This window comes from Lissotriton helveticus, chromosome 1_1 (assembly GCF_964261635.1).
Source record: "Lissotriton helveticus chromosome 1_1, aLisHel1.1, whole genome shotgun sequence".
Taxonomy (NCBI): domain Eukaryota; kingdom Metazoa; phylum Chordata; class Amphibia; order Caudata; family Salamandridae; genus Lissotriton; species Lissotriton helveticus.
Window position 1 is genome coordinate 1,422,331,256 of NC_136057.1, and position 18,893 is coordinate 1,422,350,148.

Here is an 18,893-nt window from a genome sequence, read left to right on the forward strand (position 1 = left end):
ATGCAATAACAAAAAAATGAAAATGAGACACAATTTATTCTATCACTTCATGATAAAAACAATTCATCAATACAAATTTAAAAACATAAATTACATAATCAGAAGGGTATTAATATTACAGTTCACAATTGTAAGAAAACGAAAGTCGACGCTGTGTTTCGGTGATTTGTCTAGGATATTCACCTTCTTCAGGACAGTTTTCTATCTCAAGCCACGAGGCTAGATGTGATACCAGCTTTCGGTATTGGTATGTATTCATAAAAGTTAAGATAAAATTTCTTGCGTTTAAAATATATTTATGTCCAGGGTTAATACCCTTTCACAAATAAATGTTGATATTAGAAGACCTTCTGTGGGTGCGATAGGCCCACCCGCCATCCCCTTGTGAAGCGCTAACAGACTAAGTTAACAGTTCTGTTTTACCCCATTATCAGTGTCGCTCGAAATTTTACGGTGGCACCCACAGAACTGTAATATTAATACCCTTCTGATTATGTCATTTGTTATGTTTTTAAATTTGTATTGATGAATTGTTTTTATCATGAAGTGATGGAATACATTGTCTCATTTTCATTTTTTTGTTATTGCATTTATCATGATCAAGTCGTTGGTTTGACCTTTTTTTTTTAAATGATCATTTTTAAATGATTTTCTATTATATGTTGATAACTGCATGGTGACTATATTTTAGAACTTATGGTGAATGCCCTTTACTTATCTATTTTCTAAACACTAGTGATTAAGGGACGTTTTTCTGTGTCTCACTTTACTTACCCTGTCCCTATTGTCACAATAATAGGGTTCCTCCCTCCTTGTTGTATACACATAAAACTAGGCAGAACCAGCAACTGGTGCCATCCTGTGGCATCAAACACAAGGAAATTAATGGATGGAGTGCTGAAACTTTTCAGACACTCACCCCGTCACAGATCTGGGTTGAATCCATCATCATTCTTTACCTCACTTCGCCACCCCAGTTCAGACATGGCCATATGCAAATCAGTCTTGACCCTGTTCCTCATGAGAACAGTCCAGCCTGAACTGCCGAGCCAGGTCTCCCCTGGACTGGAAACAAGCATCCTGGGACCGGTTTTGAGATAGCACCCCTCATCAGTCAGGCTAGCTTGAATGCAGTGGCAAAGTGAGCAAGGGATCCACGTCTGGGCAGACCCTGCCAACTTAGGACGAACAAAGCAAACAAAAGGAGATGATGGACTGAGCATTGAAGCTTTTCAGACACTCACCCCAGTCCCAGATCTGGGTTGAATCCATGATTCATGGAAGTGAACTAAGTGAGGTAAAGAATGATGATGGATTTAACCCAGATCTGTGAATGTCTGGAAAGTTTCAGCTCTCCGCCCATCATCTCCTTGTGTTTGCCATCCATTGGCATCAGCCATATTAGATACCTCGTCATTAATAAACAGTGCTGCATGAATACGGGGCAGTGGGAATAACGTCGCCTCTGCACCCCTTTCTGAAGGCACTGTCTCAAAGAAAGGCGCTGCTTCCAGACTGTTTTAAACACAAGGGGTTTGGGAAAGAGGAGAGCTAAAAAAAGAAGAGACATCAAAGCAGTCCCCTTAAGAAGCAGCTGTTCAAAACCACCATAAAATTTGTAGAAGGAAAAAGCAGTGAAGGTACAGGTTCGATTTTTGTGTTTTGTGTGTGCCAGTGCAGTTTCCCATTTGTGGCCTGGTTGCTGATTGGCTGGTATTTTGCCAACACTGCCGCACAACCAGTAGGCAGCTGGAAGGTGACCATCTCTCCTCCAATCAGGGCTAGCAAAGAACTAACTGCAGGCCAGACACTTTCTTAGTCAATAGAACCACAACATAGTGTGTTTTTGATAAGCCAAGAGGACATACTGGGATGTTTGGGATGGGAAGTTCCACAAGAAGGCAGCTTTTTAGGTGATGTTCTCCTGAATCTCAGCTCAATTGCAGAGCTTACTTACAACTCTGTAGAATAAATTATCAGGTCAGTTCAGGGCCACCACAATTGGCCGGTAAAGAAAGAATATGCCACATGGTTGACTAAATTACGTAGCAATAAAATGCAAATCATGTGGCAAAATGTGGTGAATTTTGTGGCAATATTTCCCTATTTTTACATTTTATCACACAATAGTGTCTGGGCAACGGTTTGGCCTCTTTATTAGCAGTTTAACACCTGTCTACAGCCATCTGCAACTAGCAGGTGACCAGTTAACAGCAGTGCTTAATTTGTTAAAAAATAGAAGTTCCAGGACCCTCTTCAGGAGGCCACCTCCACTTGAATCGTCCACTGCTGCTGTCAACACTGCCTCTAACAGGAATAATACAACTACTAACCATCACACACATACAATTGTGACAATTCTGACTCTTCCAGACCCGCCCAAAGCTATAAGAATGCTGTGGCATCAGGTATTGGTCATTTATAAAGTACATTGAAATAATAAACAACTGTTTTTATGCTCGCTTCTAAATCCGGCATAGAGCACCACCATACAGCACACTGTTGTAAGTGCCGGTGTTGACAATTAAGTGCTGGTGCTGAGCACTGGAAACCACCGGCTCAAATTAAGCACTAACAGTTGCAAAGGGTCTCCCACTCAATAGCCTTAGTGTGGCGCTGTACTTGTGTATTTAATCATTTATTTATTTATTAAACACAAATATTTTTAGAAACCTTAAGGAGAATAAAACGATATAGAAAATACACTTCACGGTCCAATCAATTGTTCAATGGTCTGGCATTTAGTAAGAGTCAGTAAATTAGGACAGGTCAAAGTGGGTGGTTTGCATGATGTCCTGTTTAGTTTTTCTTCGCAATGGGCAGCTTGTGTCATGGTTTTCATGCATTTCGTTTCTCAACCGGGGGTCGATGCAGATCTCCGTCATGCACACCTTCTCAGCCCAAATCTAATTATCCATGTGACGCTTTGTCTGTTTAAGTTGAAAACTATTTTTGAAGCCTGCAAATTATGCACAAGGTAGTGGATTTTGTGGCAAATGTGGTAAACCCATAATTATGTGTAAAACGTCACTTCTGTAGATTAACACATTCCAGTGGCCCTCAGTATATTTTTTGTGGCTAATTATTGAGAAGGGGTGTTCTAAATGATCACTGACTAGATATGTACTTAGAATATCGATTGACCGGCCATATTATGTACCAAGTTAAGCAGTCACCAGGCATGTTGAGTAGGAACCATCAGCCAGGCATGTTCAGTGTGAGAAAGATTGTAGGGTACCGTTCCTGATCAGTTCCATATCTGCAGGCCAGCGTGTGCCATGATTCCTTAAATCATGTCTCTTGACTTGAGCATGCATGGCTGTTTCTCACCTCCTGGCTCTCTTCCATTTTCTAGGCGAAAGGACAATTTAAGAAGCAGTCGGTGGCCAACAATGTGGAGATCTTTGTCCCCGTTCCCAGTGATGCCGACACACCTAAGTTTAAGACCAGCGTTGGAAGCGCCAAATACCTACCGGAGAAGAACATGGTGGTGTGGACTGTCAAGTCCTTCCCAGTGAGTGATATGGGGGGTGCTTTCACCGGGACCAGGAGCACACCCTCCACCCCATTTTGGAGCAAAGGGCGCTTCAAAGATTATCATATTCTCAGTGCTTCATCCTCCTTTCTCCCTTGTCTCAGTCATGCCCTTACTTTAAGTCTGTGTGAGTACCAAATATATATATATATATATATATATATATATATATATATATATATATTTATATATAGATTAATCTCTCACAATCTCTTACTTTGACTGTCACCATTAGACTTTCTCTGCTGTTTTAGTGGCTTTCTCTTTCTCTCTGACTTTGAGTGTGGGAGTCACGCTTCCTTTAGTGTCAGCCCCTACCGCAGCTAGTGAGATGTTGCGATTTATTTCCTTCTTGAGCATCAAAAGAGTAAAGACAGGGTCATATAGATCCTGGCAAGTGGTCAGTGGATCCACTAGGGGTGAAGAGGCCATGCCTTTTGCCACCCTGGCAGTGGACCATCCTCTCTATTTCAAGATCTTGACTACATTGGGGGATCTCTGTGCTAGCAAGTGAGCTGCCATGGCTCCCTTCAGCGGCGGCTCCTCCGTAATGCCGGAGCGTCCCCCCACTGCAGATTAAAAATAAAACGATAATAAAACAATTTTATTATCATTTTATTTTTCACTGGTGCAGAGTCTAGGGTGCGGCCGGGCTATCCTCTATGGACAGACCTCAGCACTGTTAGGACAGCCAAACCGACATGCTCACTTGGATTCTTCCAACCCAGCTGTATTGTACAGCCGGGTGCAAAAAATGCACAGGCTCCCAGTTCCTTGGTGAGCGCCTAACCAGGCCACTCGGACCAATCCTGGTGCTGCTCTCATGCTGGGTAATGCCATAAGAGCATTGCCTGGATTGGATGTGGATTCTGGGAGCCTGTGCTGGCCCATGGACTTCCGGGAAGAGAGGAGCAACGGGTGGTAAGTGCTTTTTTAAAAATTATTATTTGCCCGTCCTCACCACTTTATTTTGGTAGCAGCCACCCCTGGCTCCCTTACTAGCTCCAAAGGCTTGCCAAGTATTCAGTATATTTAAAGAGCTTGCTCTGCAAACTTTTTGTTCAGTGAAAATAGACTTAAAAAGCATACATTTGTTTTCTCTAAACAAAACCTAAATGGCCCTGACAAGCTGAGAGCTTTCTTATTTATGCCATGCGTTGCAGGTCAGTCACAGAAAGAAAACATGATTGACCGTCACCTCACTGTTAATGGCACAGAGTGACCACCACAATAACCGAGCTGTCCTTTTGTGGATGGACCACTGGGTTAGAGGCTACGATGGGCAGGCCCAGTGGATACTCTGCAGACATTAACCTAGCGGTTGCCCCACCATTAAATGTGGCGAGGAAACCAAAGGTTTCCTAAATAAAGTCCAGACTCTTTACAGAAATGAACCTTATAAACATCAGACTATCGAGTGAAAAGTACAATCAAAACACAATGTATTACAAAGTGTATATCATTGTTTGAACCAAATATAAGCACAAACAGTGAAAAAGAGTTGATGCGAAAAATCTAAGATTGTGTTTTTGGTGAGACTTACCAGATTAGCAATTTTCAAGACATCACAAAGTGCAATATAAAAACAAACATTGGCAATGCCAATAGACCTTGCTTATGGCTGAAAATGCAAGTTAGGCCTATTAGCTTGAGAAGTGCCTGCCTCTTTTGTGGGCTGTGACTACTGCCTAACAGTAGAGATACCTGCTCGGCCTGCTTGGGGTCATTCTTCCCAAGCGTTTTAGGTCTGGCTAGCTCAGTAGTCTGTGAGGAGGTGTGAGAGGGCTCCTGTTAGTGTTTTAAATCTACTCTGATGGCCGTGGCAATGCTGCCCCTAGTGCAAGGCTTGTATTATTTGATAGTGTTACAATGCTACTACAGCATTTGACTTGTACACTGAGGAGTGTATGAGTATTTCTATAGGTGTCTGACTTTAAAGCTGTGAGAGTGCTGTCAGCACTTAGGATGCTTTGTGTTTCCACCGAACGGGCTTTAACAGTTCCTCTAATTGAATTGACAGTACATAATAAGTGGCCCCAGTGTAGTGGTAACATAGAAGTTAAATAAGGGGGATGCAAACTATTCAAAGCAACATTCAAGATATATATGAACAAGGCTGATATTATTCCAATGTTTTAATCCCATTGAAAATATGCATTTATGCAAGGAACAAATCTTAAGTCACATATAAGGATGGTAACTTTGAAAATAGCAGTGCCCGAAAAGAAGGGAGGGGGTGATTGAGAAGTGAAAGTGAAAGATTATAAGTGATGGTGACATATAATCACAAACAGTTCTTGCATATAGTCTTCATGTGCCAAATAGTCCAGTACAATTTCATCAAAGTACACAATATGTTATATACAATTGCCATAAAACACAGAACTACACAGTATATTCATTTACTGTTTTGTAAATTGGGAAACATTGAAGTGTTGACGTTTCAACCCCATTTGATGTGTAGGTATTTCGAACCTTACTCGCGGGGTCTTCCTCAGGACAAGTGAAAATTGGTAAGTGATAGGCGCACCTAAAGAGAAAAAGGGGTGTGCTATCATAACCTTGAAAGAAATAATAATTGAGATTTAAAATTGTCCCACGTAGGTGGGCAAGGTTAATTATCATTACCAATAATGCGGGGACGGTGGGGTCTCTCGCGTGACAATTGTGGAGGAGCGTTGCCCTACTAAGAAAAGCCCCAGGTGTTGGACAGGCCCCATGAAGGGCTCGCTCCCTCCCCGCAGGACAGGGCCCGGGTCCCGGCCTTCCAGGTACTACCCACAGAACAAACCCGCAACCCGTCCCCCATGGGACGCCTGCTCCCGGATGTCCCTGTGTCACGGGCCCGGGCCACCGTCAGCACCATTGCCCGGCCCAGCTGCCATCTTGGACACGGCACCCCGCGGCCGCGCGGCCTCAGCCCGACCCCGACCCTGGGCCTGGCCAGGCCCCGACATCCCGGCACCACCATCCACCCAGGAGGTGAACGGACCACTTGGCAGGTCAATGGGAGTAAGAAGTGTCGATGGCTCTCCCCCGCCAGGTGCCGATCACCCCCAGCCTCCTCGGGCGCTGGCTCCACCCCCCTGCTGGGTGTCTGGACTCCCTCATCCCGGACCTTCCGACCTCCAAGAGCGAGGGTCCGGACATCAAAGGGCGCCAGACCTATAACTGAGGCAGCCCCAGGACAGGAAGGAGTTGTATCCTGGAGTCGAGAGACACCGCGACGAACTCATCCTTGACGGACTGCCGGCGCTGCCACAGCCCTGCCTTGTGAACTATTGTCCTGCCTGCTGGCGCTGCCGCGGCCCTCTGCAACCTTCATCCTCGTGGGACCTGCTGGCGCTCCCGCGGCCCGTCGTAACCTTCATCCTCGTGGGACCTGCTGGCGCTGCCGCGGCCCGTCGTAACCTTCATCCTCGTGGGACCTGCTGGCGCTGCCGCGGCCCGTCGTAACCTTCATCCTCGTGGGACCTGCCGGCGCTGCCGCGGCCCTCTGCAACCTTCATCCTCGTGGGACCTGCTGGCGCTGCCGCGGCCCGTCGTAACCTTCATCCTCGTTGGGACCTGCTGGCGCTGCCGCGGCCCGTTGCCACCTACGACCTCTTCGGGACCTGCTGGCGCTGCCGCGGTCTGACCCCTCCGAACACCGAGCTCGAGGATTGTGAGCTACCACCATTACACCTCAGTACCTGTGGGTACCAAGACTGTCCCGCTACCCCCTTCCCCTACTAGAGACTAGAATTGAGAGGATCATCGTGTCTTGATCGCCTTGTATCGTACCACCCTACTCCAAGAATTGTCTATAAAAGGTGTGATCCTGATCTTCGTGTGGTGTCCATCTGTGGGGGGGAAGTTACCTGTCTGTGCGATCGTTAGAGACGGTCCTCACTGGAGGCCTCTCCCTTGTGCTCGGCCGACCCTCCAGGTCCCCGTCTAACATTGGTGGCCAGCGGCGCGATCCGAACCAACGCGTACCGTACAGACAGGAACTCACCCTACGACTAAAACCACCATAACGACCAAAGAGAACGGATCGGCAGAGAAGTTCCAGATGGAAAGGCTGGAAGAATACAACCACCGAGAGCTCAAACAATTTTGCATGGACTTAGGCATTGCTACCACCGGGCTAAGCACAAAAGAAGACTTCAAAAACGCCCTAGAGGCCTGGACAGAGACGAATACCGCAACCCCCGGGACCCCGTAGCCCCGGAAGTCAACACCACCCTGACGGAAGAACGGAGAACAGGCCCCTCCCGAGAAGAGATTCAGGAGCGGGAAAAAAATAGATTACACGAGTTAGACTTGGCACGACTCAAATTAGACGGAGAATTGAAGTTGGCGGAACAAAAAATAAACTTAGAACACTTACGGCTCAGAGAAGAGCGAGAGGAGAAACAGAGACAGAGGGATCTCGAAGAAAAAAGACTGGCATACGAGCACGAGTGCAAACTAGCGGAGATAGAAATACGCAAACTGAACAAAAACTTAGGGGTGCCCGAGCCACAGCGCTCCCCGGGCCCAGTGCTGAGTGGCGGGGCCCAGTGCTGAGTGGCGGGGCCCAGTGCTGAGTGGCGGGGCCCAGTGCTGAGTGGCGGGGCCCAGTGCTGAGTGGCGGGGCCCAGTGCTGAGTGGCGGAGCCCAGTGCTGAGTGGCGGAGCCCAGTGCTGAGTGGCGGAGCCCAGTGCTGAGTGGCGGGGCCCAGTGCTGAGTGGCGGGGCCCAGTGCTGAGTGGCGGGGCCCAGTGCTGAGTGGCGGGGCCCAGTGCTGAGTGGCGGGGCCCAGTGCTGAGTGGCGGGGCCCAGTGCTGAGTGGCGGGGCCCAGTGCTGAGTGGCGGGGCCCAGTGCTGAGTGGCGGGGCCCAGTGCTGAGTGGCGGGGCCCAGTGCTGAGTGGCGGGGCCCAGTGCTGAGTGGCAGGGCCAGTGCTGAGTTGCGGGGCTAGTGCTGCAGAGTGGCAGCAGGGAGCTCTGGGCTTAAGTTTAAAATGCGCATGTCCCTTTAGTCGGCTGTCTTGCAACGGCCAGCCAGGCCGGCAAACCCTCTGGGGTGGCTGCACGCATTACTAATTGCATAATAATAATAATAATGATAATAATACACATTTTAACTCCTTCGGTGCTGTCATGAGTCATGGTAGGCGTGTGCTCATGACAGCCAGGAGCCGGCCGAACGTTGCCGCTCCTCCCACGCGCTGTTAATTCCCCGCCTGCGTTGGGAATTAATCAGTGGGCGGGGTTCGGATGGCTCCCGGCCGTCATGGGCACACACCCACCGTGATTTATGATGGCCAGGAGCTGTCATGAGCACCGCAGCGCCACGCCCACCCCCTAGACCCCCCCCCCCCCGCACCACGTCAAAATTCGTGCCGTGGCAAAAGGGTTAAACTTCTCAAACCTAGCTGTCTTAGATGATTTATATGCGGCAGGTCCAGCCGCGGAGCCGAGGCACCCCCCTAAAACGAAGGGATCGTACCATGGAATTATGCCAGGATAAACGAACACAGGTACTTGACAGTAAAATGAAAGCGGGACTTTCAGTCCGTGTTTCCCCCTTTTAAAAACTGTTGCTAAATTTGGAAACCCACTCGAGGGTATAAATGTCAAAAACGACAAATACCGCAATGCTTTGGGAAAATGCACACCGGAGGCTGAGCACACCAGAGGCTCATTAATTGAATTTAGCAGGAAGCGGAGATTGTGGGCTTTGAACACTGAAAATGTTGCGCCTTTGAAAAAGGAGAAAATCTCTGAAACGCGTCAGGCACTGCAAAAGCAAGCAGAATGGAAAAGCCTCGGACTAATATGTTTTTTATTTTTTAAATAAATGTTGATGTTTCAACTGTACCAGTGTGTAGTGCGGGCTCATTTGCAGGGCAAAGTTGGGATGATTGATATATATATATATATATATATATATATATATATATATATATATATATAATCATTTCTTCTATTGGATCAGTTGCCCATGAGTAGCAACATTTTGCCTGATCACATTTGTTAGGTCATTTAAGGTGCCTGTCTACTTGACCCTGACAAGATGAGTATCTGTCAGGCAGACCTTTGCTCAGTCTGACAGACACTCATCTTGCTTTAGAAAAGGGAGGGGGATTGAGCCCCTGCACACTTAATGGAGGGATGCTTCTGGACTGAAATGTATTTTCCTGTCCAATTGCTTCACAGCATGTTTCTCAGTTCATCCCATGGAATGATAATGGTATTGCTGCAGTGTACAAGAATAGTTAGCCATCTGGCTCTGGAGCCAGTGCACTTTCAGCAAAACTTTACAAGAACCTGCTAGTGAGGGTACATAGCCATATGAAAGACAGTCACAGTCTGTGATTAAGGGTGCACCCTCCCTTTTCCAAAGCATGATGAGTGCCTCTCGGGCTGAACAGAGGTCATCATGTCGGGGGCAGGCAGCCAGGCTCTTTAAATGCACTAATGTGCGGTACCTGGCGGCTTGAACCAAGCTTTGCCAGACTGAAGATTTTACCGTCCTGAGAGTGTGACCTCATCAGCCCAGGAAAGCTCTGTGAGGACAACTCCATCATGATGGATGGGGAGCACCCCTGACAGAATCAGACCTGGGCAGGTTTAACACCTGAAGTGCCCAGGGTTGACTGTCTATCATTGGCGCCTTGTCACAGAGTGTGGTGGAGGTCAACAAGTTTCACTATCTCCACCCGGCTCTGTTAAGAGCTAGGGAAGGTCCGTGAAAAGGTCTGCCATAAGACAAGGACATGACAAGGTCTGCAATTAGAGCAGGAGGCAGAGTCATCCAAGCAGCATTCCCCCTACGAAACCTCCAGGATCTCCGAGGCCATTTTCCTTCCCACTAGCACCACCGCGGCCTGATAAGACTTTGTTGGATGTTGGGTGCACTGCATGCATGTGTGTGTATGAGTACATGTATACATGTATAAATACATATGTATTTGTGCATGCATGCTGTGAATGGGTGTGTTTGTGCTTGTGAATCAATAGGTGTGAGTGAGAGTGCATGTGGACTGCCGAGTGTGAGTATGTGCGTGCAATTTCAAGCGGATGGGTGACTGTGCGGTTGTGTTCCTGCTCCACTTCTCATCCACATTGCGGGCCGCCACTGGTGAAACATACTATCATTGTGTCCCTTTTTAGGTCTTGCGTGAGCAAGCGCATGTGCTGCTCTGGCGAGACATTTAGTGAGTGGGCTTTAAAAAGCTTACCACAGCTTTTTGTGTGGCATACTGACGGCGGTTACGCGCACATGCACAAGCAGAGGCGCCATCTGGTTTTCCTCTTGCTCTCCCAAGCGCGTGCACCTTGCTCTTCCTCTGTGTCTTGCTCGTCCCAACCCCTCCCCCACTACAGAGCGTGTCGAGCGGCCGCTCGTCTTTTTTCATGTAAGTGGGCTTTTTTTTCCTTCACTCGCGGGTGCACCCCTCTGCCTCTCTCTCCCGCTGCAGCCCCATCTATGCATTCTTCGCCCATGTTCCCTGATCTTTTTACAGTTTTTTTCTTTCCTTCTTCTCCACTCTCTCTGCAGTCCTTACACCCATCGCCTCCTCTTTCCCCTTGATTTCTTCACACTACCTTTGCCATTATCGGTTTATCCACTGCCCTCTTATGCCGCCCATCTGTCCATTCTTTGCTTTCTCCGTCCCTCTTTTCCACCTCTGCACTGGCTCTCCTGACTGCCGACCCATCCACCCTCCCTGCTTCACCAAAATCCTCTTGTCTTCTCCCTTATTCGGTCGCTTCTTCTGCATCTTCTCTCTCCCCCCTCCTGTCGCTCTTTGTGTTCTTTACAGTTTTTGTTGTTGAACACAGTAAAACCACGAACCAATATGCAGAGTAATGAAGCGGGACGGCGCTACAGCCCCCAAAGGACCCATTTACTGAAGAAATGTTCCTTCCCCTCACTTTTCTCCAAGAATTTTAACACCAAACTTAATTCTCAGTAAAGCTGGTTTTACAACGCCCCCTCAGATAAACGAGCCTCGAGGAGAGCGGTGTGCACAGTGCAAGACGCCCACTTCATGTCTGCTGAGCCCCTCCTTATCCATCTATCCATGCATTCCCTTCAGAGACAGCCAGGCACTGCAGCAAGCAGAGGGGGTCGCCAGTGACCACCAACTCAAGGTAAAGAGGTGGGTAGAGGTAGACGTCCGCCTACCACAAGACCTAACACAATACCAATAATCTTCCAACCAAATGACCAATCACCAGGCAACTGTAAGAACAACCACCAGATAAAACACCTCATGGCCAGTCAGAAGACCCCCTAATACAGGAGCTCGGTGCACTGGTGACCATATTACATAGTCAATAAATGTATTTTTAATCCGTTCCAGGAACAGGAGCTAGTCTATGAAGTGTTCAAAAGAGTCCCACCCTGGACCCTCTCATGCCCCCAGCATGCAATGCATCACAAGGGCAGAAGGGTATGGAGGCAAAGTCTTCTTCGTATCCCCTTGCGCCCCTGAAAGCTGCTTCATCCAATCAAGCCCGTTGTTATGGCACTGCATGGCATGGACAGCAGCTACTTGGAGGTTTGCTAGAGCGGCTCCTCCAAATCTGGCTTGGCCAGAGTTTGCATGACCCTTGGAGACCTTGATGGAGGGGATGTTGCTGCCTTGAGTTCTCATATTTAGGAAGCTTACAAGATCTCCTGCATCCAGTCATTCTTACAGAGTACTCTACTCTTTATACACACAGGCTGCTTTAAGACACCGATGTAGTGTTCCAGACACACTGTATGTTGAAAAGTGAGCTCATCCTTCTTGGGGGTAAAGTGGCTTCAAATAACAACTGCATACGGGATAACCCTCACCTACTCTGCTCTTTATGCTCTTTAACACCTTACATTATCTCTCCCCCTTACGAGAAGACAAGTTGGGTTTGGCGGGACAGCATCCCCCCCCGGAGGATTAGGTGTGAGCCTCCATCAGGCAATTCTTTTAATCTTTGGTGTCTTTAATGGTCTTCCATCTAGCTGGGGTTTTTCATGTATGCTCTTACCAACTCCTGCTTCAGCTTCCCACAGGTTTCGGGTTTCAGGGTGTTCTTGTTCAGCAAAAAATACAGCAGTTACATTGGTGGACGGTGATGCTTTCAGAAGAGATAGCACATCCCTCAAGCACAATGATCCTCACATTGCCTGTTCGGCCCCAGACAGTGTATGAGAGAAGTTGCCCTGGAGGCGAACCAGTGCATGATGCCAGAGCCTAATTGGTTTAATAAAAAAAACAAGCATTGGCATAGTCAATAGGGCTCGCCTTTGGGACCTTATAAGTGTTTAGCCATGCAACAGTTGATGTTGTTGCACCAAGGATATTGTGCTGCATAACTAAATACTTATAAGATCCCAAAACAAGACCTATTGGCAATGCCAATGCTTGTTTGATGCTGTATCCAGGAAGAATGAAAACAAACTCGTATTGTCTGTTGTGGAAGAAGCCCAAGGTAGATCCTCATTACTTGGCCAATTACAAGTTTGTTTCTCAGCTGCCATGCTGCTCAAACACACTGAACAGATTTCTCAATTTTTTAAGTCTCAAAATATATGCTAGCCTGTGCAAGCAGGCCTTCACTCTGCATGCAGTACTGAGACTGGTGATGTGGAAGACGCTTTCGTGTTGTGTTGATCAGGAAATTCCGGCAACATTGATCTTATTAAATGTTTCGGCAACAATCGATATGCTGGACCATCGCTTGTTATTAAAGCGCTTGGAGGATTTGAAATCAAAGGCTCTGGTCGCTTAGTTTCAGAACCTTTTGTTGTTTAGGTTAATCTTGATCCATCTCATGGAACCTCATGGTTAAAACGGACTCCTGTTTGATCTTGTCAGATCATATTAATGCTCTTGTCTATCCATACGTCTGACACTAAAGAATATTTTACATATATTTGTTTTCCCACAAAATCCAAATACTTAATGCATTTATTGCAGCTAGAATGGCCTACTGTATCGCCATTTATCATGATCTTGCTTGCTTTCACCTTAAACAGAGCTGGCTTCATTTCTGCTGCTCTAGCCTCTATGCTGAAACAGAGTTATATTCAAATCTATCCATTTGGTCCTTTTAGTTAAAAGTTCCTAAGTTCCACTGAATTACTTTTGAGATGCAGAGCTGTTTATATGGCAGCTGCCAGGCACTGGAACTCCTTGGCTCTTTTTCTGCACTCCGAAGGTTATCTAATGAAATTCAGAAAAATGCTGGAAGCTTGGCTCTTTCCATTCTGCTAGGTTTTTTTTTTACAGTGGCTTCGAGAATCTTAGGCCATGGGGCACCAAGCTAGCTTAGGGTGCATGTCTAAATGTTTAAAGTTTATAAACAAAATCTGCAGGCACTATTTCTAAACTTGGTGCCAGTCTTGGAATGGTATTGACCATAGTGTAGCAGTGTTTTACTGTTCCAACATATCCACCTTGTATAGAAGTATTACTTTAGCCACCTTCAATTAATGATACATTATACACTTTAGCATTCAAAAATCACTGCCTAGCAAAAGGTTTACTGAGCGGTCATCTTGGAATGGTATTGTTTATATTGCATTATTGTTTTTTCACTCCAAGATGTGCAATTGGAACTTTGAAACAACAATACACTATGTTCAATACTATAGCAAGACACCCACCTACTGCTTTTTCCATTTTATTTTTGTATTGAAAGCATGTGCCTGTCAAGTTTAGGTGGTGGCATGTTTTCTTTTATCTACTTTTATTCTGTTAATTTATTTTCCATAGGCTTCTTGAGTTAGAATTTTTATTGTGTAAGGGTAAGCGGGTGAAAGCTAAAATGAGTAAGTGTGTGGATAAAAGGCTGTGTGAGTGCAACAATGAGTGAAAGAGTGCATAGGAAAGTGGAGCGTGGCCCACAAGAATGGGCAGGCGCGGTGAGGAGCCGGTGGGCCCTGCTAATCGGTTTGGGCTGCGGAGTGGTACACGATGGAGAAGGCACTGGACTCTTGGGGCTCCTGGTGGGGGACGGGCAGAGCGGAGCGTGTTACTGCAGACACAGAGCTCCGGCTGGAGCTGGATGGGTCCATGCTGAGGGCATGATTGTTCACTGGCCTGCTGCGACGTAGAAGGAGAGAGGGGAGAGACAGGCTGGGAGGGCTGTGTGATGCCCCGGCGCCCCCTGAGTTGGCAGCAGAGAGCCACTGACCCGGGCTGCTAGCCGAAGAGGGGAGACGCAGAGTAGTGCATGGCCCACTTCAACGGGCGGCACAGTGTGAAGATGGCAGGAGCTGGTGAGCCCTTTGGGGCTGAGTGGTAGCCCTTGATGCGGCTGAATGTGAGCGCTCGCCCTTTGGATAGGAGAGGTCTGCTGGAGAAACTGCGATGTACAATAGCCTGACACGGTGAAGACCCCAGGCCCTGCCAGTGTGATATTGGGACTCCTAGTTGGATATTGGGGGATTGGTTCATGCACGTGGCCAGCAGGAGGCACTGTGAAGTTGCGCCACACATCGTGCGTTGGTTGCACATTGGAAGGCTGGTGTCCAGACAACGGTTGGGACCACTCGTGGTGGCCTACCCTCGCATTGCATGCAGGGTACGTTTCGTGAGCCCGGTTGGGTGCACTGCTCTACCTCACTGGCTAATCTGAGACCCCGGTGACAAGTTGGGTGAGGCCGGGTGGAGCAATGAGGCGCACTAGAGGCATTCAAGGGCCTCGTCGCAGGCTGTGGGCACTACGGACGTGGAGCATTCGCAACACATGGAAGGGCAGAAGACCTCAAAGGACCGTTTGGACACAATCCTGAACGCTATCAAGTGTTCCCGTGCATCGATGGAAGCCAAGCTGGAAAGAGTGGCTTTGGATCTTAACCTGCTTCACGCGGACAATCAGAAAGTAAAAGAAAGGGTCGCCTCTGTGGAGCAAGGGATAGCGGAACGGATGCCGGCCACAGAATTTCAGGAAAAGTAAAATAACGCTCATGAGTTCAAGATCCGATACCTTGAGGGGCGGATGCAAGATGCGGAAGGCCGCTCCAGGAGGAACAATATTCGACTGATCGGACTGCCGGAAGGGGCGAAAGGCCAGGATGCAGTCACCTTCATGGAGCGCTGGATCAAGAAGATACTACCAAGCACTGAGTTTTTCCCGTTCTTCACTATTGAGAGAGCACATCGGGTCCCGGGCCAGAGGCTGGCCCCGGGCGACAGAGCACGACTGCTCATCTTTTAAAATGCTGCACTTTAAAGACCGTGATGTGATCTTGCGAGGAAGCTGGACAAGACCAAATTCAAAAACACTAAGGTGTTGTTTTTTCTTGACTACACAATGAAAATCCAGCTCCAGAGTGGGTCCCTCTTGCCTGTTAAGCAACAGCTCCGGCAGCTGAATACCTCCTACTCTGCTATTTCTGACTGCTCTGTGTGGTCTTTGAAGGGAAGTCGAGGTTCTTCGATACACCCCAAGACGCCTGGGATTGGCTGGGATTGACATCGGGTCAATACTCAGGCCAACACCCTACAGGTACCAAGGCTATGTGGGTGGATGGGAAAGTGGAGGAGGGCCCCGACGGCAGCGACCCGGGAGGCGATTTCTTGGTTCATCGGTGGCACCTGATCCGAACCAGATTCGCAGAGAACGGAAGGCGGTGGTGCGCATCACGGAACAGATGGCAGAGGTGGCAGAGCCGGAAGATAAAGCGGACACCTTACCTTATTCCTCGAGGGTTGGAAGGTCATCAGTGGCGGACTCATCAACAGACAAGATCTCGCTGAGAATGCCAGATGTCGCCCCTCAGACGGTGGATGGTATCATATGAAAGGGACTGGGCCGGATACTCAATATATGTAATGTTGCTTGCACTGCCGTGGGCGAAATCTTTTTATGTGGTTAGCTACAAGAGTTACATTTTGGGATATGGTGCATGAGGTGCGTCTGTGTGCTCTTGGGGGTTGCATCTCTGTTGCAATTTACTGTGATGGTTAACTTGATGTTACTGGGGGATTCATAATGGTACACCCTACATGGTTACACGCTCTTCTGCTTTTCCCATATCTTGGGAACCGGTAGGACATGCGGTTGTGCTGTTGTTTATCAGGTTTAGGCAGCACCTCAGGGTTGTGGGGGTTGCTCTTGTGGTTTTCTTTCTCCTCCTTGTTAGTTTCTCCCTTTTTCTTTTATCGCAGGACTTTATCAGTGTCCTAGACACAGGGGTGGATAAATCCTTTCCCCCACTTCGGGGCACAGCTGCCACGGCCAACTCTGTAGTGCTGATGGCTGGGGTTTAATCGACGTCTGGAGACACCGTAATCCTGGGGTGAGGGTGTACTCCTTCTCAGTTCCCCATAATCTGCATGTCCGCCTAGATAGGTTTTTTGGATCTTCCTCCCTACTTCCTTATGTTTCCGATTTGGAGTATTTGGGACGTACACACTCTGATCACAATCCACACAGTGTCTCATTGGCCTGGGAAGGTGGTGTTCCCAGAATCCCCACCAGGAGATTGCAACCGGCACTGCCGGAAGTCTTGGTCTTTTGGGAGGCAGTCGGAGAGGCTATAGGGGAATACTTTGCACTTAACTGTGGGACGGCTTCATCTTCTTCTGTAGAATGGGGAGCCATGAAGGTCACTCTGAGAGGGAAGTGTCTGGGACTGAAATGTGGGATGCGGAATCAGGTGGAATTGGATCTGATTGAGGTAGAAAGAAATTACTGGCGCTGGAGTCTCGAGCGATTGCACACAATGCAGAAATGTCCTCCCTGTTGGAGTTGTGTAAGAAGCATACAGAACTCTTAGACCGACAATGTTGCCTCAACTCTCTACCGTAAATGCCAAAGCAGATGGGTCGGGCCGCTGTTGGCCTGGTTGATCATGCAGGAACAGTCGGCTGGGCCCATTACAGCTCTTTGATCTCGGGATGGAGCGCTCAAATTCACGCAGCATGAAATACATGCCGAGCTGTCTTCACACTTCACGCTATTATACAGATCTGCCCGGAGGGTTCCTGAAATAACGATACAGGAATTTCTAGACAGCCCTTCTCTTCCGGCCTTGACACTGGAACAGCGGCTGGAGCTGGATACCCCACTCTCACTGGAAGAGGTTAGAGACGCAATGAGTGCCCTGCCTTCTGGAAAGGTGCCGGGACCTGAAGGGTTCCCCCAACGAATTCTATAAATCATATGCTGACCCCCTAAGCCCGCAGTTCCTTAAAGTATACACAGAGGAGCTAGAGAGCCTCTAGCTCCCAACCACAATGAGGAAGCTACACTGATCACACTCATTAAGCCCTTCCTACGTCTACGGGCGCATGCCGCACCTTGGTGTTACTGAACGGGGACTTTGTGGGCATATTAGCAAGCAGAATATCGCCGGTAATCCCACAATTGGTTTATCGAGACCAAAATGGGGTTGTGCCTGCTCGGAACACATCACTTAACATTCGTCAGCTGTTCGGGTGATGCAATGTGCCACGGTACACTAGCGGGTTGCGTCATGTTAGACTTGGCGAAGTCGATACAATTGAGTGGCCATATCTGTTTGCCGTACTCCATCGCTTTGGTTTTGGGCCATACATACTAAGACTCATTGGGTTGCTATATGGTGCACCCACAGTTCCGGTGCATCTGGAGACTCTGTTCTCCAAGTCTATACTGATAGAAAGGCGTACCGGACAGGGGTGCCCTCTCTACCCATTAATTTTTGCCTTGGCAATTGAACCGCTGGCGATGGTGCTACGGAACTCAGCGCCGGATTGGGGGCTATGCCTTGGGGACGGCCTGCACGAAGACTCACTCTACGCGGATGACATCCTGCTCTATGTCAAAGATCTCCGGCGGTCCCACGGGTGATCCCGGATACACTACAGTCATTTGCTTTACTATCTGGGCTGGGTGTGCTCTGGGGTAAATCTTGTCTTTTTCCCTTCACCCCCAGAATGAAAGATCCTCACCTAGAGGTGGATGGGACGGTGGTCCACTGGCAACTAGTGGCATTTCGATACTTGGGTATACGCATCTATCATGATGAACGTGATCTTCTAGAAGGCAACATCTCCAGAGCAGGGACAGCGCTCTAATCCCAAATCGAATTTTGGAAGACGCTCAACCTGTCTGTTATAGGCAGGGTGGAATTGATCATGAGTGTAATGCTGCCTCGTCTTCTTTATTATTTCGCCAATCTCCCGCTTTATCTACCTGATTCCTTCTTTCGTTCCCTTGAAGGGATCATCAGGGCTTTTATCTGGAATAACACTTGGTGCAGGGTGGCATTGAAGAAGTTGTACTTACCATGTCACAGGGAGGGCTGGCCTTACACAACCTAGAGAACTACTTTTTGACATCCCAGACACCGTGGGTGGCGAAATGGTTGGAGGAACTACACTTGACAGACTCGGCTGAACGAGAGCCC

General features: G+C 48.2%; 1 protein-coding gene across 1 annotated transcript in view; it reads left to right on the top strand.

Moving 5' to 3' along the window:
• AP1M2 (adaptor related protein complex 1 subunit mu 2) overlaps positions 1–18,893 on the top strand; it is a 98,060-nt gene that overhangs the window by 60,301 nt on the left and 18,866 nt on the right. Inside the window, exon 9 of the mRNA XM_078685296.1 lies at positions 3,356–3,514. Within this exon, the coding sequence (XP_078541422.1) occupies positions 3,356–3,514 (159 nt within the window). The remainder of the gene's footprint in view (positions 1–3,355; positions 3,515–18,893) is intronic.